General features: G+C 45.3%; 1 protein-coding gene across 1 annotated transcript; it reads right to left on the minus strand.

The window, feature by feature from the left end:
• Positions 1 to 741: 741 nt before the first annotated feature.
• LOC135874422 (aldo-keto reductase family 1 member B1-like) lies at positions 742 to 22,017 on the minus strand. Its single transcript, XM_065399240.1, has 10 exons — positions 21,876 to 22,017; positions 16,738 to 16,905; positions 12,304 to 12,420; positions 10,595 to 10,672; positions 9,730 to 9,852; positions 6,633 to 6,739; positions 6,376 to 6,457; positions 5,866 to 5,949; positions 4,721 to 4,803; positions 742 to 1,344 (listed from the first exon to the last, which is right to left on the minus strand). The coding sequence occupies exons 1-10, from the start codon at positions 21,939 to 21,941 to the stop codon at positions 1,302 to 1,304; spliced, it is 951 nt and encodes a 316-aa protein (XP_065255312.1). The 5' UTR covers positions 21,942 to 22,017; the 3' UTR covers positions 742 to 1,301.
• Positions 22,018 to 27,151: the final 5,134 nt, after the last annotated feature.

The following is a 27,151-nucleotide window of genomic DNA, read 5'->3' on the forward strand; positions in this document are numbered from 1 at the left end:
GGGTGGATCACTTGAAATTGCCCTGTTCTATTCATTCCCTCTGAAGCATCCAGCAGCGGCCACTGTTAGAAGACAGGATACTGGGCTAGATGGACCATTGGTCTGACCCACTATGGCCATTCTTCTCTTCTAGAAACCCAATTTTCTGTCAAAAATAATTTGCCAGACCATTTTTGACCAGCTCCAGTGGCAAGTGCTGTAATTATGCCACATATTAAGCTCTGTACTCGCACTAGCCCCTTCAGTCATTACTAATGTGTGCTAAAAATACCTTAGTTGTGAGGATCCTAAAATGTGGCCTGAAGTATAACTGCAGCTGATGAATTTCAAAGTATAGGAAAATGCATATCATTGAAGTGGTGGCTTTATGGTTATTGCAATTTATCTGATTTGCTGATTCTTAATGTAGGTGTTTTTGCATACCATCTTTTAGTTTGGTTATTTAAGAAAGGCTGAAGACTGCTTTTTGTAGCTCAGTAAGCCTTTGGTGTAACCTTTGTACTGGCCATCCTAATGCACAGTACTCATGTGTTTTTGCATCAGTACCACAAAAGCTGCAGATCCTTTAAGGATAGCAGGTTCTGCATAAGAAGTTAGTATGAAAGTGAAGTGAGCTTTCTGTGATTAGACACTAAGAATGATTTTCTAGTCTCTTGTTTGAGGGCTGGAGACAGCTGCACATAGAGGGGCAGCTGCAGAACTATTGTCACGGCAATGCTGAAATAATCTCATTACACGTAATAACTAGACAACGTTTTATTACAAGCGAAGAACAGATTTATATTGCCAAAAAAGCTCCATTGTTTGGGAGAGCTGCACAGGTAGCAAATGTCCATACTCAGAAGTCAACTGGCACTTCAACCTGGAGTGAAAGGTAAAGGAGTGTTCCAAAAACAGGAATTTAACAGACAAGGCTTCAGAATTGGCTCTTCCAAATGACAGCAGTCTAACCCCCTTCCAGCTGGGAGCAGAGACTAATCTCAATCACATTACAACCTGTTGTGAAACAGTGTGAACAGAGAATTTGAACTACTGTATTTTCTGTTCAACTTGAGCCAATCTCAGCCAGACATCTTGGCAAAAAACACTCCCACATAATAAGGAGGTCAAAATTATATTCAGTGTTTTGTTCTTCAGACTCCTTATAAAATTTCCTTTGAGCACATACACTGTACTTCTATTTTGGCTACAGGATAGCTGCAGTGTGAAAGACAGCTATTGGGACAAATGAACAAGTCAGAGGTAACAGCAGAAGTGAACCACTGCCAGGGGTCAGGAAGCATGGCAAGACACCACCAGCTTTAATACTCAGCTTTGAAAGGGTAGTCCTTGTGATTTGTGCACCTGAGGAAAAGAAAAAGAAGAAAGGTTATTCTGAAATCGGAATTAAATGCTACTCATGTTGGCATTGGTGCCTTTTTTTGGACCGACAAGAAGGGTCTGAATGGTGGTACACAAGCAGTCCGCACAGGCATTAAGTTCCTACCAGCCTCAAACATATCCAGTTTATGCACAAACTTCCCCAACCCCTTTGCATTTAGGCATTGAGAGGTCACAGGCAGGGAGATCTGAATGCTTTTTAGATTAAGTGTTTACATTTGTGCTGTGTCATTCAAATGGTAAGTTTTTAGATTTTTGAACGATCAGTTTTGATGTCTGAGCTTGATATTGCAAGGTGCTATGATCTGTATAGAAGTATTAATACTTCAAACTAAACACTTCAAACTTCAATACTCAATATCCCTAATGAGATCATGTCCATATTTTAAAGATGGGGGGGGGGGGAAGTCTGGCAGAGAGATCAAGTGAGTTGTATGTGACAAATAAGCTGGACAGCCAGGCTCAGGATTTGGGAATTTAACTCCTAATATTGTGTTCATTTCTCTATATTGCGGTCTCTTTAATTTCATACAGACAAATGCAAGATTGCTTGCTAAATTTGTTATTGTGTTAGAATTCTATTTACAAAAAACCCAAAAGACCCCAAAAAACTTTCACTCAGTTTTGAAAATTTAAGCTTAGTTACATCATTGACCTGTTCTTCAGATGGGACATTAGTAATAAGAATCTGAGCGATTTTAAATTCGCCCAAGGCAAAACAACAACAACAAAAAACCCACTATTGTTTAGGCTAAAACAACTTTACTCAGAGCTCTGTTTGACACTTGATTTGAAACAGGGTTACTGTCCATTTAGGACAGCACCCTTTAACACACTCAGTTCCAGAGATCATTTCAGAGTGCGACAGAAGAGTGAGAGTACTCTGCATAGGCGTGCACACAGGGTGCGCCCCGGCACACCCTAATGCCCTGAGCTCCAGCTGGGAAGGCTGCTCCTCCCCTCCTCAGCTGTTTGCCAGGCAGACTCAAATCAACTGCTTCCTGCCTCCCTGCTCTGGCAGGGGCCGAGTCTCACACACACACACACCCCCTTAGGGTTAGGTGTGGGCGGGAGTGCGGGGCTATCAGCAGCAGCACAGCCAGCCCCTGCTTGCCTAGGGCTGCCCTGCACCTCTTGGGCTGGTGGCCATGGCGTCCACGTGTATGGCTGCTCCCTGCCAGCCAGGCTCCACTCTGGCCACAGCAGGCGACCCAAGGGAGCTCAGCTAGGCTAGGGCTGGGTGCAGTGGGAGAAGCTCCAGATACCGGCAGGAGCCATGTGGGGGTGGGAGAAGAGAAGCCCCAGATGGGGATGGAGCCACGTGGGGAGAGGGAGCTGCACTGGGGGGAGAAGCCCAGACCCCGGCAGGAGCTGCACTGGGGGGGAGGGGGGCGGAGGAGCCACACTGGGACAGGGAGGAGAAGCCCTGGACCCTGGCAGGAGATGGGTTGAAGTCCCCATCTCGGGAGCTCCAGCCACCCTAGTGGCAAAAGTTGCAGGGCTGAAGCCCTGACCCCACTCTGTGTGGAGCTGGCCTGAGCCCCTCTCTCTCCCATCCCACCTGTGGAGCTGGGGCTGCATGCTTCTGCGGGGCAGTGTTTGGCACCGCGGGGAGGCTAGGACCCTCATCTCATGGTAAGGGGTCCAGGGTCAGGGGTGTTGGATAAGGGGTGGGGGCAGTCAGGGGACAGGGAGCAGGATGGGTTGGATAGGGGGTGGGATCCCAGGGGGGGGTGGTTAGGGGCAGGGGGTCTCTGGAGGGGGCAGTCAGGGAGCAGGGGGGGTTGGATGGGGCATGGGAGTCCCATGGTCTGTCAGGGGGTGGATAGGGGTCAGGGCAGTCAGGGGACAGGGAGCAAGGAAGGTCCTGGGGGGGCACTTGGGGGAGGGGGGGTCTTTGGAGGCGGTGGTCAGGGGACAAGGAGCTGGGGGGGTTGGATGAGTCAGGAGTTCTGGGGGGGGGGGCTGTCAGGAGGCAGGGGTTGGAGAGGGGTTAGGGGAGGCAGGGAGCAGAGGGGGTTGTATGGGTCAGGAGTTCTGGGGGGGGCCTGTCAGGGGGTGGGGAGCAGTTGGATAGGCGTGGCAGTCCTGGGGGTCTGTCTAGGGGCAGGGATGTGGATAAGGGTCGGGGCAGTCAGGGGACAGGTAGGGGGTAGGATCCTAGGGGGGCAGTCAGGGGACAAGGAGCAGGGAGGCTTAGATAGGGGGAGGGGTTCTGGGGGGCAGTTAAGGGCAGGGGTCCCAGGAGGTGGTAGTCAGGGGACAAGAGGCAGGGAGGCTTAGATAGGGGGAGGGGTTCTGGGGGGCAGAGGTCCCAGGAGGTGGTAGTCAGGGGACAAGGAGCAGGGGGGGTTGGGGGTTCTGAGGGGGGCAGTCAGGGGGCAGGATGTAGGAGGGAGTGGATGGGGGCGGGATGGGGGTAGGGCTAGGGCAGGGTGGGGCTCCCTGGGTGCACACCCTAATGAAATGGGCTGCGCACGCCTATGACTCTCTGTGTGATTCTGGGATTGCCTAAAGTCTCAGACTTCCCACTCCAAAAAACAGACTTTGTTTCTTTTCAACTAACAAACTAAACAAAATCCCCCACTACAACCCAGCAACAGATAATCATGACTGCCTGATTTCCTCTCATCCATCAAGCAAAAGGGAACAAAGGGATAATTTTGAATCATCATGATGAGCAGGGACATGTTCATGCACAGCTAAGTAGGAATGCAGATCTATTTGGATGGAAGAACACAAGTTACTGGTTTCATCTTGGCAGGTGTTAAAAATCAATTTAAAATTATTTCATTTTATAACGTGGACTGAAAACTCAACTGACAGCACAGAAGCTGATCAATGCATCTCAAGTTTTAGGGCTTCCACAGGCAATTTAATTCCTTAATTCTCCATTGGAATTAAGTATTTAGCATGCTAAACTCCAGAGAGGTAGGTATCTCCATTCTACTGACAAGCATGCTTTAGTTAAAAGGCTCGATCAATATCACAGATACAGTCCCATGTCAGAGCTAGCTTTAGAACTAGATACTAAGAACTCCTGTGTTTAGGGTCTTCCTTCTTGATAAATAACTGAGTTTAAATCAAATGTAGGTATTAAAAACAAGGTCACATGTTTACCACTGTGAAGATGTTAAAACCTTCCTGGAGAGGAAAAAAAAAAAAAAAAGATTTTTGGACAGACCTGTTTGTCTGACAGATCTTAGGCAAACTTCAGTTTGCAGAGTTTTTTTTAAAATCAATCACACACACACACACACTTACTTAATTCCTGGATATTTTTTTTAAGCAATCTGCATAGAATACTTAGCACTCAGTGTTTTCAAACATTGTCACCTACATGGTGAATGCACAGGCTCTCCAGTTCCTATTAAAGGTGAGGATGGTTTCCATCTCCTCTTTAGTCAATTCAAAGTCAAACACCTGACAAGAGAAAACGTTTAGTTAGCTTTTCAAGCAGTGTAGTCAAGACTTGGGTGATCACAGATTCACAAGACTGAAAGAAAAGCTTCATAAACACTCCCAACTTGACCTGAAACAAACTGGTGCTGGTTAAAAGCAATGATTGCTTTGTACAACTAAAGTATTTCCCTTTGGACAGCTGCAGTCTATTGGTAGAGAAAGGTGTAAGCTGAAGTGATAGACATGTCAGCTACACTGAAAGCTTTTGTGAACTGTTATAATAATTAGCTACACATTCATCCTGCACTTTTGTTCATATTCCTTGACAGCTAACGCCTCTGAGTATGGGTAATACGTTTTACTGGCCTGTTAAGAATACAATGCTTGAAAAATTCAGTGTTCCAGTTAGGGTAACTAGATGGCAAGTGTGAAAAATCGGGACAGAGCTTATATATTTAAAAAAAAAAAGGGACCCAAAAATCAGGACTGTCCCTATAAAACCGGGACATCTGGTCACCCTAGTTCTAGTTAATCCAATGTGTGTGTTCTCACAACTTGTTTAATTTAGCAAATAATCAAAAAGTGTTTTTAAATTCACTGGTAATTCAGTAAAGTACCACTGAATTAAGAACAATTATATGACAAATTGTGCAGTTGTGTGTGTGTGTGTGTGTGTGTGTGTAGAATATATGATATCAGAGACTGGATCTGAGTAGAGGAAAGCTATTTTCTTGACACTGCTTTGTATACTCAGAGTTTTTGTGGCACATGACTCCACTCAGGTATTAGGCAAGCTTTACTTGCTGGTTGTTCAGCACACAAGAGAAAGGAAACACTAACTAGGACCCTGAACAGTCACTTTGTGCATTTATTTTTAAACCACTTCTGCTCACTTTTGCCCTTAATCCTGAGTGTTAGTTTAACCTTCATTATACTGTATATAAAGGTACTAAAGAACCTTCCATCTCCTTTTCAGGGTAACCTGGGAAGAGTAAGAAAGTATGGCTACCTTCCACATAAGAAGTTGGACTCCATCTAGTTACTATACTTCAAAGCCAACCTGAATGTTATTTGCAATCTTACCTTAAAGTTTTCTTCAATACGATGTTGTGTAACAGACTTGGGAATCACAATCACATTTCTCTGGATATGAAACCGGATCAGAACCTACATAATAGAACAGCAGCGTTACTTGCAAGTCATTCATCACCAGTAAGAGACCGAAACCTCCCTGTTCTAAACAAACAGTACTATTAGAGCTAAGATTCAAGACACACTAAGATGCAATTCATCAGAACCACTATTTCTAATGCTCCTTTTCATCACTGCAGTACTTAAGACCAAGCTGACACTTATTGAACTGCAATGAGTTGAACAGTGGTGGCCAGGTGAAAGCTGGATGTTTCCCTTTCCTCTGTTATCCAAATACCTGGTGATCATTAATTCCTTACCCTTACAATGAGATTTTAAAAATGGAATCAGATTGCAAAGGATGCAGAGTCTACACAAGATTAGAATACTGAAACAAGAGGACACATTATAAAGGAAGCAGCAGATATCATGCAGCGACCTCACTTTGCTGGGCACAGATACCTGAGCTGGGGTTTTGTTGTGCTTGGCTGCAATCTCCTTAAGCTTGGGGTCATCCATGAGGGAAGGGTCCTCTGGTTTAGCCCTGTAAAAGCAAGAGATGGAAAGTTAATGGTGGCAAGTTTTCATAAGACGACTCTACATACTAACAGAAACATGTACCCATTACAACTGCCTTACTTGTTCAATTTGCCTCAGAGTTTCAAGTTCAACATTCACATTGTCACTATCAGGCAAGTTAGGCTGAAAAGCATTCTTACCATGGCCTGTCAGGAGATCCGAGGGGACTGTATGCGGTGACAGAGATTCCTTTGGATTGGCAATACTTAATCAGCTTTTCCTGGGTAAGGTATGGGTGGCACTCAATCTGCGAGCACAAGGACATAAATTTACTCAGAGGCAGACTGCACTAATGCTGCTGTGTTCCAGGGATCATTTCCTATTCCACTTACAGGAAATATCTTTAGTAGGTTGGCAAGTTGTGACTAATTATACACCCTGTGTATGTTACGCAACTTGTAGTTGTTTGGTATTTTATGAAATTTTCTTGGTTTTGTGTTTTATCTGTTGGGTTTCAGTTATTACAGGATATTGCAAGGCAGGGGAGGGGGTGAACATACCTCACTTATGTTTTAATTATCAAATTTGTTCTCCAAAGATTTACAAAATAGTCAGCCTCAGAATTATACAACTGAAGTAGGACAATAAAGGTCATATCCGAAAGTATAGCATAAAATCAGAGTAATCTAGTTGAAGTGAAATTCAAATGAGTAGGGCTATTTCTTCCAATTTAAAGTTTTCTTGTTTAGCTTCCCTAATTAAAGATACAAATATTTTGGAAACTACTGTAGCATCAATACTATGAACTGCAGTGTTCCAGACCATTACTTTAGAATAACGTAAAATTGTTTTGATGTTAAAGGGTAAGGTACATGTCAATCAATTAATTTATAGGGAAGTTTCAATACTGGTTACTGCTGTACATGAGTGCTCTTGTTGAAAGTGGCCCTATTCAACCAAAATGTAACTACTGAACAAAATTTTACTGAACAAATACTGAACAAAATTTTAAATTGTTGTCTGTTATGGAATTTCTTTTCTAGACAATACATGTGTGTGCCTACCATTAGTTTTAATGGGATCATCTGCACACCAGGCAGAGCGGAGAAAAGACTACAGAACCCTTAATGTTGGACCCACATTCTGGTAAGCTACTGCAGTATAACCCACAATACAACCAGGATTATCACAAAGTCATGGGGCACTGGCTCAGTTTGGACAATTGAGGCTTTGGATAATTGAAGGGATTTTCAGGGTACCTACATATTGGGGAGCAGAACCTTGTTTAATTGAGCCTATCCTGTCTGTCATTCAAACCATCTGGATTGTTGCTTTCAGACTGAAGGCCTTGAAATCTCATGCTGCTGGCAGGTGGACCAAGACACAGCACTGCACGGGATGGGTTGCAGCCTGAAGTTTTATTTATGGTTCTAGCTGCATTGCTGTTAGGAGATGATCATGTGGCAATTTCCCAAAACTCCTAAAATAGTTTGGAATATTAGTCACCGCGCAGCTTACGGCTGGGTTCAGCTGGATAGATGCTGCAAGGCTATTTTGTTTCCTCCGCACGCAAAAATTCAGCTGCTCGTACAGTATATAACGAAAGTGCCCCTTTCCATTGGCTGGAACCGCAGCCACTGGGAGCTGTGAGCGGCTGTACCTGCAGACGCTCAGGTAAACAAAGTGTCTCGCGGCCTGCCAGGGCTTACCCTGAACAAGCCGTGAACCAAGTTTGGGAACCCCTGGCCTAATAGAATAAATAAAAACTACTTTAAACAATTGCTAACCCCTGTATAAAACAAATGAGCGAGTATTTGGGTTAAAGGAAAAGACCTTCCATCAAAGATTAAAATTAGGATTTTTTCCCAAAATGAATTGCAGATGGAATGGTTCATGTGTGTTTACAGAAGAATGTTTGAAAATATCTGCAAATAACTGAGTGGGAATTTCATCCTCTAGATTTTATGGATCATTGGGCTATGCATGCACTACACATCTATTCTTGGGAATAGACACCCATCAGAATTATTTCTAGCTTGTGTTAAACAGGTTTCCAGTTTGTCTTGTAAAGTAACTTGCTCCAGAAGATGTTATGTAGGTCAAGGAGTATCAACACCCAATTGCTGTACTTCTTAATCAAATGAATATATAAACAGGGGCAGCATTTGAAATGGAGCTTTTTTCCCCTCTGACATGTGGCGGTCTAAGCAATAAATGAATCCACACTATCGTCCTTTCAGTTAAATACAGTATTCCTTTGGCCTTCCCCCTCCCTACCACTAAGTTCTATGTTACAGAAATTCCAATTTAACATCCCCTGCCCCCCAAAAAGAGAGCTATTCTAAAATATTTTGTATTGAACTAGAAATATGCTAAAAATATTAGTCTTTGCTCTGTTAGCTGGACAGGAGCTCTAATTTATGAGCAGAAGACCACAGGATGCCAATTCCTTGATTTCCAACTTTTACAAAAAAACAAAAACAAATGCTAAATAACAAAGTTGCTTTTACAATGAAAAACTTGAACTAAAAAAAATCATTATTTGACCAGCCAACCCACTACTATCTTTGTTTGAAAGAAAATTAATTTAACTGAATGGTGAGATATACTTTCAACATCCATAGGAAGGAGGCATATATTGATTTTGAAATATTGTAATTACTATTAATAACAAAATACAAGAATGAGGTTCAGATTTTATTCTCCATTTTCACTTAGGCATTAAAGTAACCCTCCCTTTTGTTCCTTTGATAAGAGAACCATTATTGAACTTGGATCATTTACACCATGGTACCAGAGAAAGGTAATAACCACAATCTCCTTATTTTGTATTTGAGATTTTAAAAACAGACCAGTCAAGCAATTCAGTTATTTTTCCTACCACAGCCATTACTTAACCCCCCTGCATTATACTGTAGCTCAGGGGTCGGCAACCTTTGGCACGCAGCTCGCCAGGGTAAGAACCCTGGCGGGCCAGGCCAGTTTGTTTACCTGCCGTGTCCGCAGATTCGGCCGATCGCGGCTCCCACTGGCCGCGATTTGCTGCTCTGGGCCAATGGGGGCGGCGGGAAGTGGCGGCCAGCACATCCCTCAGCCCGCGCCGCCCCCATTGGCCCAAAGCAGCAAATCGCGGCCAGTGGGAGCCGCGATCGGCCGAACCTGCGGACGCGGCAGGTAAACAATGCATTCTATGCCTACTCTATTTGCCCACTCCCTACCTCCCCACTGTAAAAGAACTGACATGATCAGATCCTCATGATCCCGGAGACACTGAGCTGTTGCCTTTAAACAGCTTACCTGGTTGTTGGCAGGCCTGTATTTTAACCCAGGCTTGTTCAAGATTCTCTCAATCTGTTCATGGTTAAAGTTGGAGATTCCAATGGCTTTCACCAGACCTGCATCCACCAGCTCTTCCATAGCCTAAGGGGACAAGAGAATCTGAGTCTATGTAACCAGATACACAAGGTAGGGCCTAAATAAGGCATTCTTGCTGCCAACATGGCATATTTCTTTGACGATAACCAGTGATGGGACACTTGGTTGGACTCATCACATATGTTCTGGAGTCCACCAGGGAAAAGGGATGCAGAGAGAACAGTGCTTCTCTGATTTCTTTTCTGGCTGTGAGAGGTTTTTATGCATCTTTATTAATCATACGAGTGAGTTAGAAGAGACCTATGTCAGATAACCCAACACTGGCACAATAATGGACTATCCTCAAGATTGTGGGTAGTATATAAACCTACAATTCTCCTTTTACTTCAGCAAGTAATAAGCAGAGCTGAGGATTTTCAACAAAAGGTTAAAATTTCAGCGAATTTACTTTGACTATGTCCTGACACATTGTATGTTTGTTAGTATTCTAGCAAAGAAGCTTTTCAAAGTTTGAATCTGAATGAACTGAAAATTTACATTCTCATTTCCTGTGAGCTAAGTTACCCAAGGCAGCCAGTCAGGGAACAAAAGTATCATCTGACTTACATAAATATACAGTGCAAATTTTGGAATATTTACGTAGAATTCTAAGTGATGTGCAAACCAAGAATGAAAGTATTTACAAATAATTTTTAATGAATTATAAATTCTTTGCAGAGAAATCAAATATAAAAATAGATAATCTAAATCAGAGCCAAAATGAATCTCAAACTGCAATAAGACTCACCTCCCAAGTGTCCAGAATATCTGTGCCACTGGGCAAGACCATGCCTTTTTCATCCGCAGGAAACAGCTGCTCTCCAGCCTGTCAATGCAAGGCAGAAAGTCTGAAATGTTCTGTTGAATTTTCTGCTGAAAGACTAGAATTCTTGGGAAGTCAAACTGAACTCAGATTCTGTATAGTAGCTCAAACTCTTAGGGCAAAAGAAGAGGAATAGTAACTCCTATTTAAGTTGCTCCATCTGGCAAGGTCTCCCTTCCTCATGCTACACATTCATCATTCCAGCCAGAGAATCCACCCCAATAAATATGGTTAATTCTGTGGCTGGTCTGCAGGTCAGTGATAGATCCAACAAAATAGAACAGTGACCCACCATAGTACAAGTACAGCGGGGTTATAGATCTATTACTAATGGGTGTAGCAAAGCACACAGTTTTTACACATTGTCCCATTATGTACATGCAATCTATACATTATGTACATAATGGGACATTCCTTTATTAACCCAGATTTATATTTGATTACATCTGTTGCATGAGTGATGGTGTGCTGTTGCAGGCCTTCAGTGGGAGACTATGTATAGATTGCAGGGAATGGGAGAAAGACAATGGAACAGACTATGTGCATAAGTTACTGTCTATGTTCTTGCTACTATGAAAAGCTCCCTTGTCTAGACTCCTTTACAACCTGCCTGCAGAACTGGGATACCAGCACAGCCTCATTTCATCTTTGTCCATCCTAAAAAACAATTAAAAGATACTGGAGAGTGCATTTGGGAGTTGCACAGAATACCAAGGAGAAGGTATTTTTATCAGGCTCTAACAGAAAAGAAGAGCCAAGACAAGAGAGTCAAAGTGAGACATCACCAGCTTCAACCATATCTTTAATCTGCATATGGGCTTTACAATGAAAGTTGCCACTTCTGAATGCCAAGGATTACAGAACAACAAGGCTCTTATGGCAGATGGTAACTACAAGTTTGTACTGTGCTTGGGGATTCCAAGGGCAGGGGGTGGGTGTCAGAGAAAAGAGAAATTAAGAGCTTATTTTATTGCCTGCTGCTTAAGTAAGGCCACGTCTACACTACCGGTAGATCAGCGCAGTGGGGTTCGATTTAGTGGGTCTAGTAAAGAGCGCTCTCCACCGGAACAAGAGGAGTAAGGTAAGTTGATGGGAGACACGGTGTAGACATCGCAGTAAGTCAACCTAAGTTACGTTGACTCCAGCTACGTTATTCATGTACCTGGAGTAGTGTAACTTAGGTCGACTTACCCCGGTAGTGCAGACAAGGCCTAAGAGTGCTACTAGCAACAAAGAAAAACTGACTTATTGTTAAGAAGCAAGGGATATAGTTGTCCTTCCCATAAAGAGGAAGACAAACCAGTACAGAAGGAATTGGTAATCAAATGGTTAAAGGTATAAACTGCCCTGTCAAGTGGGAGACCTGGATTTGATCCGAGATTCATCTCTCCTTGGATCAACAGGGGCAGGGAACGTGGTAGAAGCAGCATGCTCAGCTTCACGGATGAAAGCTTGTTCACACACCCATACAGTAAAGCTGAATAAGCAGCACAAAAAGAGTGATGCTGAGATACCCTCAAGGAGGATACCTCCGGGGTAAGAGGGTTGGGGCTGTAACAGGATCGCTTACCAGGAGGACAGTGCTTCTCCAGAATCTGTCAGGAAAAAACAAAAAGTATTAAACACTACAGTACCTTAAATCCCAAAGGCCAGTGAATGAGATACAGATCCAGGTAATTCAGTTTCAATGCATCAAGGGTTTTCTGGCATGCTCCCTTCACCAGAGATTTCTCATGGAATGTGGACCACAGCTACAAAAGAAAAACCAAACAAAGCAGTGACCTCACAAGCAAACGCTCTTACAAAGCTCTCCCAAACAGGACAAAGTCATATCATACCTACAAGAAGCAGGTGTGGGAATACTATTACCCCCATTTACAGGCTCAATCTGTGAGCAGAGACAGAGGGAAAGTTTCTTGATGCTAGTATTTTCAGTAGCATTTACCTGACAAAATTGGGTTCTGACAGATTAAGATGGTAAAAAAATTCCACCAGTTAAGGCACTAACAAAAAGCCACTTATTGCAAGACACAGTATTGGGAAAGAGAAAACTAAGTGCTACAAGGTAATGAAGCTTTCCAGCCATCTGTGTCCAGAAGCAGGGAGATGGGAAAAACTTCCTGGATGAGTTTGGCTCCTTCTGATTTGATCCCTATTTAAGAGCCTAGATAAAGAATAGTTTCAAACACATACAGTGCAAAAAATTTATTTGGGCCCCCGTTTTTGAATTGTCACATGGGCCTGGGTTCACAAAAGTACTTAGGCACCTTAGTCACAGCTTTAGGCTCCATTGGGAACCAGGAAACTCCTGCCAAACCCAGCAGGCACCTAAACTCAATTGGCACCTACATTTTCAGGGTAAAAGTTCCCGAAGTGTCTAAGTTTCTGCCTCTGGGCATGCTCACTGCTGCCCCCCACCCTGCATCTGGATGCCTAAGTCCCAGAGCAATGCACAAGCCAGGGGAAGATAGCAATTTGTCTGCCTAAGTCACATGCTGGGCCCAATCTGGAAGGCATCTTCCAAGGCCCACTACCAGATCAGGTATAATTCTAAATCTCATCAAGGGGCACTCACCTGGGACGTGGAGGACCCAGGTTCAATTCTCCCTTCAGGCAGAGGGGAAGAAAGGATTTGAAGAGAGGTCTTACCTTTCAGGAGAGTGCTCTAACCACTAAGCTTTGGGATATTCTGGTGTGGGTCTGCAATCCCTAAGGAAGCTATTCCACTCCAGATAAATGATGGGCGATCACTCATTACCGAGTATGATCATCTTCCATGGGAGTTATGGGTCCTCAGGTGGCTAATAAGACCAATCCTTGAACCACAAATTCTATTACAATGAGGGTAGATGTTTTCAGGCTCAGCAGGAGGCTGTTGACCATGACTGGAGACCAGTCTCTCCTTCCTCCTGCACCTCTTGTCCTCTTCAGCTTGTCGGCGAGCAAGTTCAAAATGCAGGCGACCGTCACGTAGGACTTCACTCCATATTAAGCGATCCTGGACAAGTGTCTCCCAAGTGTCAATGTCAATATTACACTTTTTTAGGTTGTCCTTCAGCAAGTCCTTATAATGCTTCCGTTGTCCACCCATGTTACGGTGCCCTTCTTTCAGCTGAGAGAATAGGACCTGTTTTGGGAGGCGATGGTCTGGCATCTGGACAACGTGACCAGTCCAGCGGAATTGCTGACGGATGATCATTGCCTCGATACTCAGTCTTTGCCTCTTCCAGAACACTAATATTGGTGCGCATGTCTTCCCATTTGATCTTCAGAATCTTACGAAGGCAGCGTTGATGGTGCCTCTCAAGGACTTTCAAGTGGTGTCTATAGGTTGTCCAAGTTTCGGACCCATACAACAGTGTTGGGAGAATAATGGCTTGATAGACAAGAAGCTTGGTGTCTGTTCGAATGTCATGATCTTCAAAAACCCTGTGCCGTAAACGAAAAAAAGCTGCACTGGCACAGTTCAGGTGAATTTCTGCATCAATATCTGCCTTTGATGAAAGATGACTTCAAAGGTAGAGGAAATGATCGACATTCTCCAGTACCACTCCATTGATTTTGATAGACGGGGCATGTAATACTTCATTTGGAGAGGGCTGATAGAGCACTTTAGTCTTCTTGATATTAAGAGTGAAACCAAGACATGCATAAGCACTGGCAGACACATTCAAGATAGTTTGAAGAGCTCTCTCAGAGTGGGCAAAGATTGCATTGTCATCAGCATACCAAACAGCTTTCCATCCATTCTGTAAATGATTTCAACGCAAGCTGTAAACTTCCCAGCAATTAGGTAAAGAATGATGGCAATAAAAACCGCAAACATGGTTGGAGTGATGATACAGCCCTGTGACTCCTGTTTGTACTTTGAAAGGTTCACTCTGGGAGCCAATGCTGCTCAGAACAGTCACTTTCATGTTATCATGAAGCAATTTTAGGACATTGGATGTCCTGATAAATACATCAATCTTAGAAAGTACAGTCCAGAGGGCACAGCGATTCACTGAATCAAAGGCTTTAGTTAAATCAATAAAAGCCATGTACAGTGGTTGGTTTTGCTCCCAACACTTTTCTTGCAGCTGCCGTGCTGTGAAGATCATATCCCCAGTTTCACGACGTGGTCAGAAACCACTCGGTGACTCCGGTAAAATTTCTTCTTACAGGGGCAGAAGACGGATTGCAAGGACCTGCACCAGAACTTTTCCTGCAATGGCTAGGAGGGAGATACCATGATAATTTCCACAAACCACTTTATCCCCTTTCTTGAAGAGAGTGACAATCAGGGCATCCCTCATTTCACTGGATATCTCCTCCTTTATCCAGATTTTAAGGATAAGCAGGTAAAGCTGCCAAATTAGCTCTGGTCCATCATCTTTAAAGATTTCAGCGGGGATCCCATCTAGACCTGCTGCCTTGGTTCTTCACCTGCTTGTGTACCTCATACAAATTGGGAGGGTCTCCGAGCTCATCCCTAAATGGTCGTTGAGGGATTTGCTCAAGGACTTCGTCTGCAACCACAGAATTACGGTTAAGGAGATCTTCAAAATGTTCTTTCCAGCGAGAATGGATGGCTTTGTTGTCCTTCAAAAGTGTGGTTCCATCCTTAGAACGAAGGGGATTCATACCATGGCAAATTAGCCCATAAATAGCCTTGGTGGCACTAAAGAAACCACATGTATTGTGGATGTCCACGAGATGTTGGACTTCTTGTGCTTTCTCAGTCCACCATTTGTTCTTGAGTTCTCTAGTTTTACGTTGGACTTCCGCCCTCGCCATGGCATGGACTTCTCTCTTTATATTACAATTTATGTGCAGATAAATAATGGACAAGCAATTGGAGCAGAACGACTGGACGTTGGGTCTCCCAAGTGGGCATCCTAATGACCATGCTACAGAGTCATTCTTAAGTGCACACAAAAAAGTCCCATAGTTCAAAGGTTAGCCCACCCTCCTGAGAGGTGGGAGATCCCTGTTTGAATCCTTTCTTATCCTCTGCCTGTGGGGGAGAATTGAACCCACTGGACTAGCAATCATACAGTGGATAGCATCACCACTTTGTGTGGTGTTAGGTAGGCACCCACCTGATTCATTCTCACAAGAAGCAGTTTACCTGCCTAAGGTGCTTGACATCAAGAGAGCAGTTCCTATTTGTCAATCACTAGCAGAGACTGGTGCCTATTTCAGAGAGAGGGGCGGGGCTTAGCAGACATCTCTCAAACAACATCTCCCATTGGTTAGGTTAAATGGCTCCCCACCTAGCGGGCTGGCTTTTGTGAATCGCATTCTTAGCTGTTCATTTCTCCCCATTCATTGCACAGGAGTCCAGGCACTTCACTCAGGCTTTGTGAATTGCAGTGTGCTCCTGTGATTTTCTAGATGCCCAAAAGTTAAGTGTTGCAATACTGAAATACCTTTCTGAATACAGGTCAGTCTCAGCAAGCCACAACCTGGTCCCTCCTTCCAGCAGCAGAAATGGAAAGAGACCCAAATGGTAGTTTGCTGCATTGCCCCCACTCTGGAAGCTGCACTGGAAGTGCGTGTGTGTGTGTGGAGGGAATCTTGTAGCCCCTAATGCCCGCCCATGATTTGAGAACTTCAGTAACTCAGCGAGAGGTTAGGGGTCTATTACAGGGGTGAGTGGGTGAAGTTCTGTGGCCTGCAATGTGCAGGAGATCAGACTAGATGATCATGATGGTCCCTTCTAGGTCCTAGGTCCAGCTCTAGGTTCTACATTATAAGCTCAGCATGCCAGGCAAAAACAGTTGTCCCTTCCTCAATCATTGGAAGGGCACAGTATTCCCACCTCCATTGCTGATATGTTCACTAGAGAAGAGCCACTCCAAACAGGAGAGAATCCAAGATGTCTTTTATTCTTCCCTGTGCATGCCTTTTATACCCATCCCACATGAACATGTGAATTAGGAAACACAACTCAAGGGTGAAATGTACCATGTCTTGAATTGCTTTATCCCACAGAGTCAGAAAGGAGTGAGGTGTTTGATCTTCCTCCAACACCCTGGGTTCACTGAATCGGCCCCATGACCTTGATCTTCCTGCCAGAGCCATACCTTACTGACGACAAAGAGGTCCTCTCGTTTCACAACCCCTTCTTTGATTTTCTGCTGGATCCCATCCCCTACTTCATTCTCATTCTGGTACACGTAGGCACAGTCAAAGTGGCGGTATCCAATGTCAATGGCAGCCTTCACTGCATCCTTTACTTTCCCTGGTGGAGACTAATCAAAATAATAAATTTAAAAAAACCACAGACACTCTAAAATATCCCATTTCCCAGGTGGCTAGAGGCTCAGAAACCCCAATAAACTTTATTTCTTCTATGGTGTTCACCTTTCAGGCATCTGGGCACCTTGCAATCAAAACAAAAAATGTCTCTCTGTGGTTGTCTAGTAATTGTTATTATCTGACTTAATGACGGCATCCAACAATGCATCTAGCAATCCATCCTGCATCTTACATGGCTCGTTTAGCAAAACAAAGCTGTCTCACACCATGACCCTACTCTGGATAGCTGTCAAGGAGCTATTTCTATGTGAGAGGGCTCTTTAGCAACACCCCCTTCAAGTGGTCCTAAGAAAAAAGCTATCCTGGGAACTAGCTGTCAAGGCTTATTCCCCACTCTGGCACTTCAAGTGCAGAAGGTGGGGGCCTGCAAGGATTCTAATAATTAAAACTGGCCACTCCAGGCTTGTATTAAACTCCCAAGGTTACAGCTTTTCTCTGACTTCGGATGGTTAGTTGCTGCCACCACCCAAGTGCAAAAAAACCTTTTGGAACCCAGGAAGGCGCACTTGGGAATTCCTTCCTGTGGGGTACCCTCAAGTCCTTTCACCCCCCTCCCCCAGGGAAGAGCTTAGAAAGAAAACAAAAGGAAATCAGCTGTTGCCACCAGTTAATTAAACAACAAATGCACAAACCTCTTAGGGACACAAAAATTCAATCCTGTTCTTAAAAAAGGTAAATTTTATTAAAAACAAAAAGAAAGAAAATACATCTGGAACTTAGGCTTTTTGCTAGGTTTTAAAAAAAACACAATTACAAGGATTAAGCATCAAGATAGCTTCTTGAGGTCCAGTTTAAAGGTTACAAGCAACACAAAAGCACCTCGGGTTAGCACAGAGGAGTCCACAAGCCATAAAGAAATAAGAGATAAACCTAATTGCGTATTCCTAGACATTTCCTGATCTACTTACATATCTGGGGTTTCAAATGAGTAGTTTCTAGGTATGATCTGACGATTTTACATACCTGGCCCAAAGCTTTTTACAGTATAGTTCCAGCCCGGTCTCCTATCTCCGGAGAACAGACAGACAGACAAAGGGGAAGTTCCCCCCCCCCCCAATTTTAAAAAGTTCTAGCCTTCACATTGGCTCTTTTGGCCACTCCCTTCCTTTTACCTATGGACTTTTTTAACCCTTTACAGGTAAAGCAAGTAGAGGACAGCTACTAACCGGGATTTTATAGCTAACTGGCTGGCTGGGTGTCCATAAAAGGGAGCTCTCCCCCATCTTCACTTATCACACTAGCAGAAGAAGCATCCCATCTGAGCCTATGAGAGGCAGTGTGGTGCATTGGGAAAAGCAAGGGACAGAGTCAGGTGACCTAAGTTCTGTGTGATGCTGGGCAGATGACTTGACCTCTCTGTCCCTCAGTTTCCTCATCTGTAAAGTGAGGATACTAATAACCACCTTCTTTGTAAAAGCTTTTCAGCTCGACGGACAAGCAGCACTATAGAAGAGCTACGTATTAATGATCACAAAGGGAAGCATCCCACAAGAGAGGAGGCTGGGGAGATGCAGAAGCGTCCCGATCACTAAAAGAGTGCAATCCCCACTCTGAAGAGAGAATAGGGAGCCAGAAGTAATATGGCAGATACACAGACTGCTGAGGGGAGGACGATTTCTAATGTTACATAAAGCATGGTCAAAAAAAAAAAAAAAAAAAAAAAAAGAGGGCTTTTCCAGCAAGGATTCTTAGAGCTAGCCTCCGCTCCTCAGAATGCACTCATCTCACAGTACAGCAGGGGAGTCACTTAGGTACCAATGACCAGTCCTACTGTCTTGAACCCCTGCGCTTTGGGCATGCAGAGGAGATTGGTCTTCTCAGGGGAAGCATTAAGCATTTTCCTGCCAACCACGGGAAGTGATCTGAACTGTTGCAAACCAGGACCTTGCCACAGTACCAGAGCTGCCGCTCTGTCCCTCAGGGCACATGACTAGACAACAAGATGTAGACCAGTCCACTGACTGACATCTATGAACCAATATTAGATTTCGGAGTCTGCAGTGTGTATTAGACAAAAGAATTAGAAGGAGAACATTTTGCTCAAGCAAAAAAAAAAAAAATCAGCGCCTGCATTTTCAGGTATTGCATAAATCCAGCTGTTGCTGCTGATTGCTATTTGATTTTGTTCCAATTCTGCTGGTCAAAAATTGCTTGAAATACCAAGTTTGCCTAAAACACTGGCTTGCTGCTCTGAAAAGGTAAAAATAAGCAAACACTGGATTTCAGGTTATGCTATGGTATATCCAGCACTTGGGGCCTGCATAAGGTAAGTTCTCTGTGCAGGAGCAGTATGTGATCCTCAGCCTGTAAGAGGCCAGTGGGAAAGACGTGGGGAGAAAGAGACATAAGGAAATTATTTATATGAACACACAATGCATAGGTGCTGACTTCTGCTCCCCCCGGTGGGTGCTCGACCCCCCTCTGCCCCTGCCCCGTCCCCTCCCACCCCTGCCCCAAAGTCCCCACCCCAACTGCGCCCCCTCCCTGCCCCTATTCCAACTCCTTCCCCAAATCCCTGCCCCAGGCCTGGCTTATCCCCTGAGCACGCCACGTTCCCGCTCCTCCCCCTCCCTCCCAGCACAGGGCGGGAAGCTGGGAGGTAGGCGGAGAAGTGGGGACTCAGCGCGCTCAGGGGAGGAAGAGGTGGGGCAGGGGGAAGGGGAGCTTGGCTGCCAGTGGGTGCAGAGCACCCACTAATTTTTCCCCGTGGGTGCTCCAGCCCTGGAGCACCTACGGAGTTGGCGCCTATAACACAGTGGTCACTATGACATATTGTTCAGCAAGTCACCTATTCTATTCCACTGTAGCATGCTGTTTGAAATAGCATTTTACAGGATCGTATGAGACACTGTCAGCTTTGTGGGACCACATAATGCAGAGCTCTGTCATAAGGCATACTTACAAAGGCATACACTTGGAAGTTGCAAGTCAGGTTGGAGTTTGGGCTATGAACCCCCCCTTCCTAGGCTTCAGAGCCCAGGCTCTAGCCAGTGCTTCTATATCATGATGCCAACTTTTCCCAACCCAGCGCTAAAAATTTCCCAAATCTGGTGAAAAATTCCCAGATAAAGTTTTTTTTACAGTGCTTCTATATCCTGGGAAATTTCTCCAAACCTGGGAATTTGTGAGTAAAATGTTTCAACTTGGCAAATTGGGAATTTTCATTCAAAACATTTTACTCACAAATTCCCAGGTTTCGGGAAATTCCCCAGGATATAGAAGCACTGGCTCTAGCCTGAGCTGCAACTTCAAAGCGTTAGCCCTGCTACCCCAAGTCAGTCAACCCAGGCTGGCAGGCTCACTACCGCAGGCGATGTAGACACACCTTACTTTACAGATACCAAACAGATTAAAATTTTGGATCACCACCCTGCATTAACTTAGTATTGGGACCAGCATATCAAGCAATGGATAGCAAAACCATTGCACAAAGCTGACATAGAAAAGTGCTTTTAAAAAAATGTAAAAATAGCTCTGTTTAAATCTGTTTGGAACATATACTGATTTCACAGACAAAATGTCATTAAACTTATTCATGCTTTCTAACAAGATCCACTGTCACAAATTTCCCATATCTCGAATAATAACTGCAATACTGCTTTGCGCTTCAGTAGGACTTTCCAAGAGAGGATGGATGCTCTTTATGAACATTAATCCTCTCAACACCCATGTAAAAATAGGTCAGTAATATCCGTTTTACAGACAAAAAAGCAAGGCATGAACATTTTCCTCAAAGTCACACCCAAGTCTGAAGTCAGAATTAGGAACAGAACCCAGAAATCTAAACTCCTGGCTGTATTAACTAAAATTATAATTATTTCAGTCCCGTCCCCCCACGATTGTATGTGTTGCTATTATGAATTACCAATCACATGCTGTACAAAATACAGACAGTCCCTGTCCTGAGTTTTCTAGAATCTACCCTTGTATGTTATTTCACTTTTAAAGTGATAGGGACAAACTTCATGAGACTTGAGGTGATATTCTTTCAAAAACCAAGTAATAAAAAAATCTAAGGCCAATAGAAAACTTTTCAAAGAAAAGGCTAATAAAAACAGCTGTTTTGAAACAAAAAGGGTTCTCTTGCAGTGTCTGAAACCCAAACATTGCAGAAGAGCCTAAAAGTGAAACTGACTTCTTTGGTTTTTAATCGGTTTTCATCCAACCACAGAGAAGTGGTAAAGGGAAACTTGGGCAGTGACAAGGAAACTGCGTTTTTAAAATGCAATTTTTTAAACAGGGGAAATTAACTGTAAGAGAGGCAAAGAAATTAGGCCAGAATACATTATTTTAAAATTGACAGTGCCTCTTTAAATAGGCCAATTTCCTAGTCAAATTTTGGAGTGCAAGAAGCCTTTACACTCGTTCCTCTCCCCCTGAAAAGATGCATGAATTACACAAGAGGCACCATGTGCCCAACAACTTTTAATAGCTACTCTCAGACGCAGCAAAGGCTGGGTATGGAAGCGTGACACACAGCGACACAGTATATGTGTTACATAATGGCCAACAGCTATTCAGGGGGTGAGTACACTGAGCGCATACAGACACCCCCCCCCCTCCACCTTCACCTCCCCCTCCCCAGCCGCATCCCAGGCCTTGCAAACGCATCAGGGGACAGGACGCTTTCCATGGCGGGGGCGGCGGCAAATCTTGCCAGCAAGAAAATCAAACCGTTTGCAAAGGAACTCCCCAGTGCTCAGGAAGAGCCGGGGGCTGCCTGCCCTGTAACAAGAAGCCAAGCCGAGGCTGGCAGTTTTGGGCACACACTTTGCAAAGGGAGGACCAGCTATAAACAGATCAGCAGTTCTAGAGGCAGCGACGAGGGGCGGATGCAGTGCACCCGAGCGCAGGCGACCGCTTGGTACCATGCCCTAGATCCCACCTTCTGCAATTACTGTACCTTCCAGGTGCCAAGCCCCAGGATGGGCATCTTTGCCTTAGTGTTCAGCTCCAGGTAGGTCCCCATGACTCCAGCTCTTCGGCCCTTCCTGGATCGCGGCCCGGGGGAGGGGGGGGGGAGCAGCAGCCACCCTCTTTATAGAGACTGGCCCCGCCCCAGCTGCTGGTCTCTGAGTAGCGGCTGCGGCGGGCGGGGAGAGCAGAGATTGGGAAGGGCTCCGGGAGGGGGAACGCGATGCAGAGCAGCCGCCGCCTGCCTCCAGCAAAGCAGCCGAGCCTACCGTCGTTGAACTGTGCACGGCTCAGTGCACGCTGGTCTGGGCAGGCTGCGGGCATGTCTCTCCTTGCAGCATTAGCTGCAGGTGCTGCACAGACCTTGCCTAAGTTGCCTGCAGCCTCCCCACTGTTGCATGGTCCAGCTCTCCTGTTGGAATTTTCTGCCAAGAGCGACACAGAGTAGCTTGCAGATTCCTCCCTCCCCCAGTTCACTCAAACCTCAAGGGCAGCCAGTGCGGGCTATTTTCTGCTGAGGACAGAGAGCTTTCAGGGACCTGCAAAGGCCAGACAGTGTGTGACTCCAGCTTTCCATTTTGGAAGGCACAGAGAGAAGTGTGTGTAGCCATCTACAAAAAAGTTGGGTGGGATCAGGACTGAGCATGCACCAATCCCGCAGCAACATTGAGGGCAGGCAGCATCAACACGAGGGGCGGGGGTCTAATCCCTTGAAGCTCCGTCCCACTAGCCCTATACAGATAAAATACAAATGAAGTGGAAACTGGAATGTGACTCACCATTCATGTTCTGCACTAGGGGAGGGAGGGAGGGAGGTCTGCTCATGGCTAGCTAACGTCTCCTTATCTCCCATTCATTACTCCTCTGAGACCTACATTTTCAGAAGGGCCCTCTCATTTTAGGAAACTCAATTTTGGGGGACCCAGTTATAGGAATCTCAGATTTTCAAATTAAGGCCCCCAAATTAGGGGCCACTTTTGAAAATTTGAGTCTGGCAGAGGCAGTGGCTAGCCTGCTGCTCCTTCACTCGCTATTTTTGTGCTGTCCGGTTACAATGGCAATGAAATGTAGCTGGTGCTTCTGAAATTACATTGCTCTGGATTGAATTTTATCTTTTTAAAATTTGTAACAAATCCATGGCCACCTAGAATTCCTTAGTTGTCACTGCTGAACAGCTTGGTCAGTCAGAACTTCAAGGCAACAGACTGCAAGAGGAGGTGATCAGGCCACTAATATTTTCTGGGCAGCGTGAAAGGTCATTGCCCAGTCTGACTGAACCCACCAGTCCAACTCAGGTGTCCAATGCTGTAAACGTTTCAATGCAGCTCACAAACCTGTTCTGTACTGGAGGGATCCCACACCTGACCAGCAGCCTGACACAATCTGTCCCTTTCTTTTCATCTTGCCTCATTACCACAGCCCTAATGTGACTCTTTCATAGTAGCGAGTAGTACAGTTGACTAAGGAAAGTGTGCAGGGGTGGCAGGTTTGTATAATTTTTGGTGGTGCCCAGAATGGGTCCAAGTCCCATCCGCCCCCCCCACACACACACTTGCCTAAGGCACTGGGAGGGAGTTTGGGTGCGGGAGGGGTGCAGGCTCTGGGAGGGAGTTTGGGGTGTAGGCTCTGGGAGGGAGTTTGGGTGCGGGAGGGGTGTGGGCTCTTGGAGGGAGTTTGGTTGCTGGGAGCGGGCTCTGGGCTGGGGCAGGGGATTGGGGTGCAGGAGGGCATGTGGGATGGAGGCTCTGGGAGGGAGTTTGGGTGCAGGAGGGGGTTCGGGCTCTGGGAGGGAGTTTAGGTGTGGGAGGGGTGAGGGGTCGGGCTCTGGGAGGGAGTTTGGGTGTGGGGTGCGGGCTCTGGGCTGGGGCAGGGGGTTGGGGTACAGGAGAAGGTGAGGGGTTCAGGCTCTGGGTGGGAGTTTGGGTGTGTGGTTGAGGGCTCTGGGATGGGGCAGGGGGTTAGGGTGCAGGAGAGGGTGAGGGGTGTGGCACTTACCTTGGACGGCTCCCAAAAGTGACCCGCATACCCCTCTGGCAGTGGCTCCTAGGCGGGGAGGCTGGGGGATCTCCACACGCCACTGCCTGCAGGCACTGCCTCCACAGCTCCCATTGGCTGCAGTTCCCAGCCAATGGGAGTGGCAGAGTTGGCACTCAGGATGGGGGCAGCGTGCGGAGATCACCCTCCTTCCCGGGGCCGCAGGGATGTGCTGGCCGCTTCCGGGAGTGGCGTGGAGCAAGGCGGTCAGGAAGCCGCCTTAGCCCCACTTCACTGCTGGTGGTGGTGGTGGCGGTGGCCCCCGGACCCTTTTAAATCACTCGGGGGCGGCAGGCGGGACTCGGAGACATTCTGGGGGAGGCGCGTGGGGGCAGTAGGCGGGGCCGGGGGAGAGACCCGGCCCCAACATTGGTGGAGCTGGGTCCCCATGGCCCTGAATATTCCTGGAGCATGGACACCAGGGTCCCATCTTACTCACCGCCCCTGAAAGTGTGGGATCTGGAGTGGGAGGTTGAGAGGGGAGATGTCCATGAAAAGAATCTATAATTTAAAGCGAGGCCCACAATATGATTTTTTGAAATACGTGCACACAGTTCTGCAAGAGTCACTTTAAGAAAAAAATGTGAAATTCTTTAATAGCACTAAGCACTGGCCTTGCTCTGCTCCCACTGAAGTGAATGTTGACATAGGAGCAGAGTTTGGTCTACTCTGAATGCCTTCCAAAATCCTACTCAAAGGCCTGCTTCACCACTGCATTACTCCCTGTTTTTGCTGTTGTGATGCCATTCATTTTAATGGAGTTACACTGGTATTAAACTGGAGTGATGCAATGGTGAATCCGTCCCTAAGACTGCTATAGCCTCCCACTTCCATCCTCACATACACTTATTTTCTCACTCATTGAATGCCAAGTTAGTGCAAGTTACACTTCTCTACCACTTAGACCCTATTTCTGACCATTTTACACCTGGCACATTCAGTTTACATGACAGTTGAATTTGGCTCCTTTTTAATGTAGTCATAAACTGAAAGGCACAGCCCAGTTATGCAAACAAAGGTAATAACTTTTGTTCCACTCTCAGACCCATGCAATTCTGTTTATGCTTGAAATGAACCATTTAAAAATCAAGCAGGTAATCACCAATGTCAAGTTTCATTTGCAATGTTTTAATAACCTTCAGAAACTTTCCAGAGGATTTCATTTCTTATCAAAATGCTGACTCACTCTGTGTAATTTTTTTTCATGTTTGTACTGTGCTTTGACCATGTAAAGCAAAGTGCTAAGTATTATTTATATGTGGCTAAATGTTGAAAGATTTTGAGCACCTGCAATTCACTATCAGCATGTCTTGAAATTCAGCCCATATCTCATCACCCTTTCATCCAAAGGTCCCATAGTACTTCACAAATTAGGGACCCAACCTTGCACCTTTGAAGTCATTGGGAGCTATGCCATTGACTTCAAATACTTGAAATACTGTTATGGCAGGAGCCACTCTACGGCACACATTGTCTTCCAAGTTCATTTTCTTAGTACGTGAGTAAGTGTCCTTTTCTTAGTAAGTGTCTTTTTTCTTTTGAGAAGTGCTGTACTGCAGTATTGTCACAGTGTTTCTCTGTGGGGGAACTACTGTAGGCCACAGGAGAGCTTTTCTCTGCCTAAATCTCTCTAAGTAGAGTTCGTTCTTGAGGAAAAGTTGCTTCCCAGGAACGGGGCTTTGGTATTTGGGCTGCGATGCCTGAAAAAGGAGTTAGCTTGTGTGTCATTTGTGACCACTTTTGTTTAAGGACATATATAGAGAGTAAAATAAAAAAGTTGCACTAACACTACACCCAGACTCTATGTCCTCCAGTGGGAAGCTGGTCTGCAAAGCCCAGACATCTGCTACTGCTTTGTAGAGGGGTGACAACATATGCAAAAAAACCACTATAGAATAGTTTAGGGCAGGAATTAAGAAGACTTCTGTACGCACTGAAACTTGGAGGCAGACTATGGTTATCCAAACTGGAATTTGCCCAAGTTGCTAGGATTAATCTCTCAGGCGAAATGTGCCATGGAAAAGTCAGTGCCTACACACGGGGCCTGTTCCAGCTCCCAGAAAAGTCAATAGGAGCAGGATCTGTCCCCTGGGGCTTAATCATGCACCACTGAATTCAATGGGAGTTTTGTCATTGACTTCAGTGGATGCCAACATCAGACCCAAGGTGAGGATCTTGGTTTTTCCGTATAAACTGAGAGACTAAGTCTGGCCTCTCCATAAGCAAAGTATCTCTTAACGCCATCCCCAGTGTTGGGAGCAAACACATATTTAGGCCTGACAGAAGCCTGCAGTGGATTTTAAAAGTCTGTTTTGATAATATTTAATAGCTTAAGCATAAGTAGAACTGTGTATGTGTAAGAAATTGCAGATTAATTATGTTTGTGAGACCAAGAAAAGAGAAAGTAACTAAAAGGGTAGAAAAGACCCGTCTGAACTAACACTAAACCTGTACTGACAGGGGAAGATAGTTAACATAGAAATGAGAGACTAATACATAGGTATAAGAAAAGGTAACAAAAAGTTATATATAAGTTTGTGTAACAAAGGGAGATTGAAGCTGTATTGTCTGGTGCTGGAGGTGACTGTGATGAGATCATCCTAACGAGCTTCCCTCTTGTAAGTCATTGATTTCTACTTGCTGAGTGTTTTGCCTGAATAATCATAGAATATCAGGGTTGGAAGGGACCTCAGGAGGTCATCTAGTCCAACCCCCTGCTCAAAGCAGGACCTAATCCCAACTAAATCATCCCAGCCAGGGCTTTGTCAAGCCTGACCTTAAAAACCTCTAAGGAAGGAGATTCCACCACCTCCCTAGGTAACCCATTCCAGTGCTTCACCACCCTCCTAGTGAAAAAGTTTTTCCTAATATCCAATCTAAACCTCCCCCACTGCAACTTGAGACCATTACTCCTTGTTCTGTCATCTGCTACCACTGAGAACAGTCTAGATCCATCCTCTTTGGAACCCCCTTTCAGGTAGTTTTAAGCAGCTATCAGATCCCCCCTCATTCTTCTCTTCTGCAGACTAAACAATCCCAGTTCCCTCAGCCTCTCCTCATAACTCATGTGCTCCAGCTCCCTAATCATTTTTGTTGCCCTTCGCTGGACTCTTTCCAATTTTTCCACATCCTTCTTGTAATGTGGGGCCCAAAACTGGACACAGTACTCCAGGTGAGGCCTCACCAATGTCAAATAGAGGGGAACGATCACGTCCCTCGATCTGCTGGCAA

The sequence above is a fragment of the Emys orbicularis genome, chromosome 1, assembly GCF_028017835.1.
Source record: "Emys orbicularis isolate rEmyOrb1 chromosome 1, rEmyOrb1.hap1, whole genome shotgun sequence".
Lineage (NCBI taxonomy): Eukaryota > Metazoa > Chordata > Testudines > Emydidae > Emys > Emys orbicularis.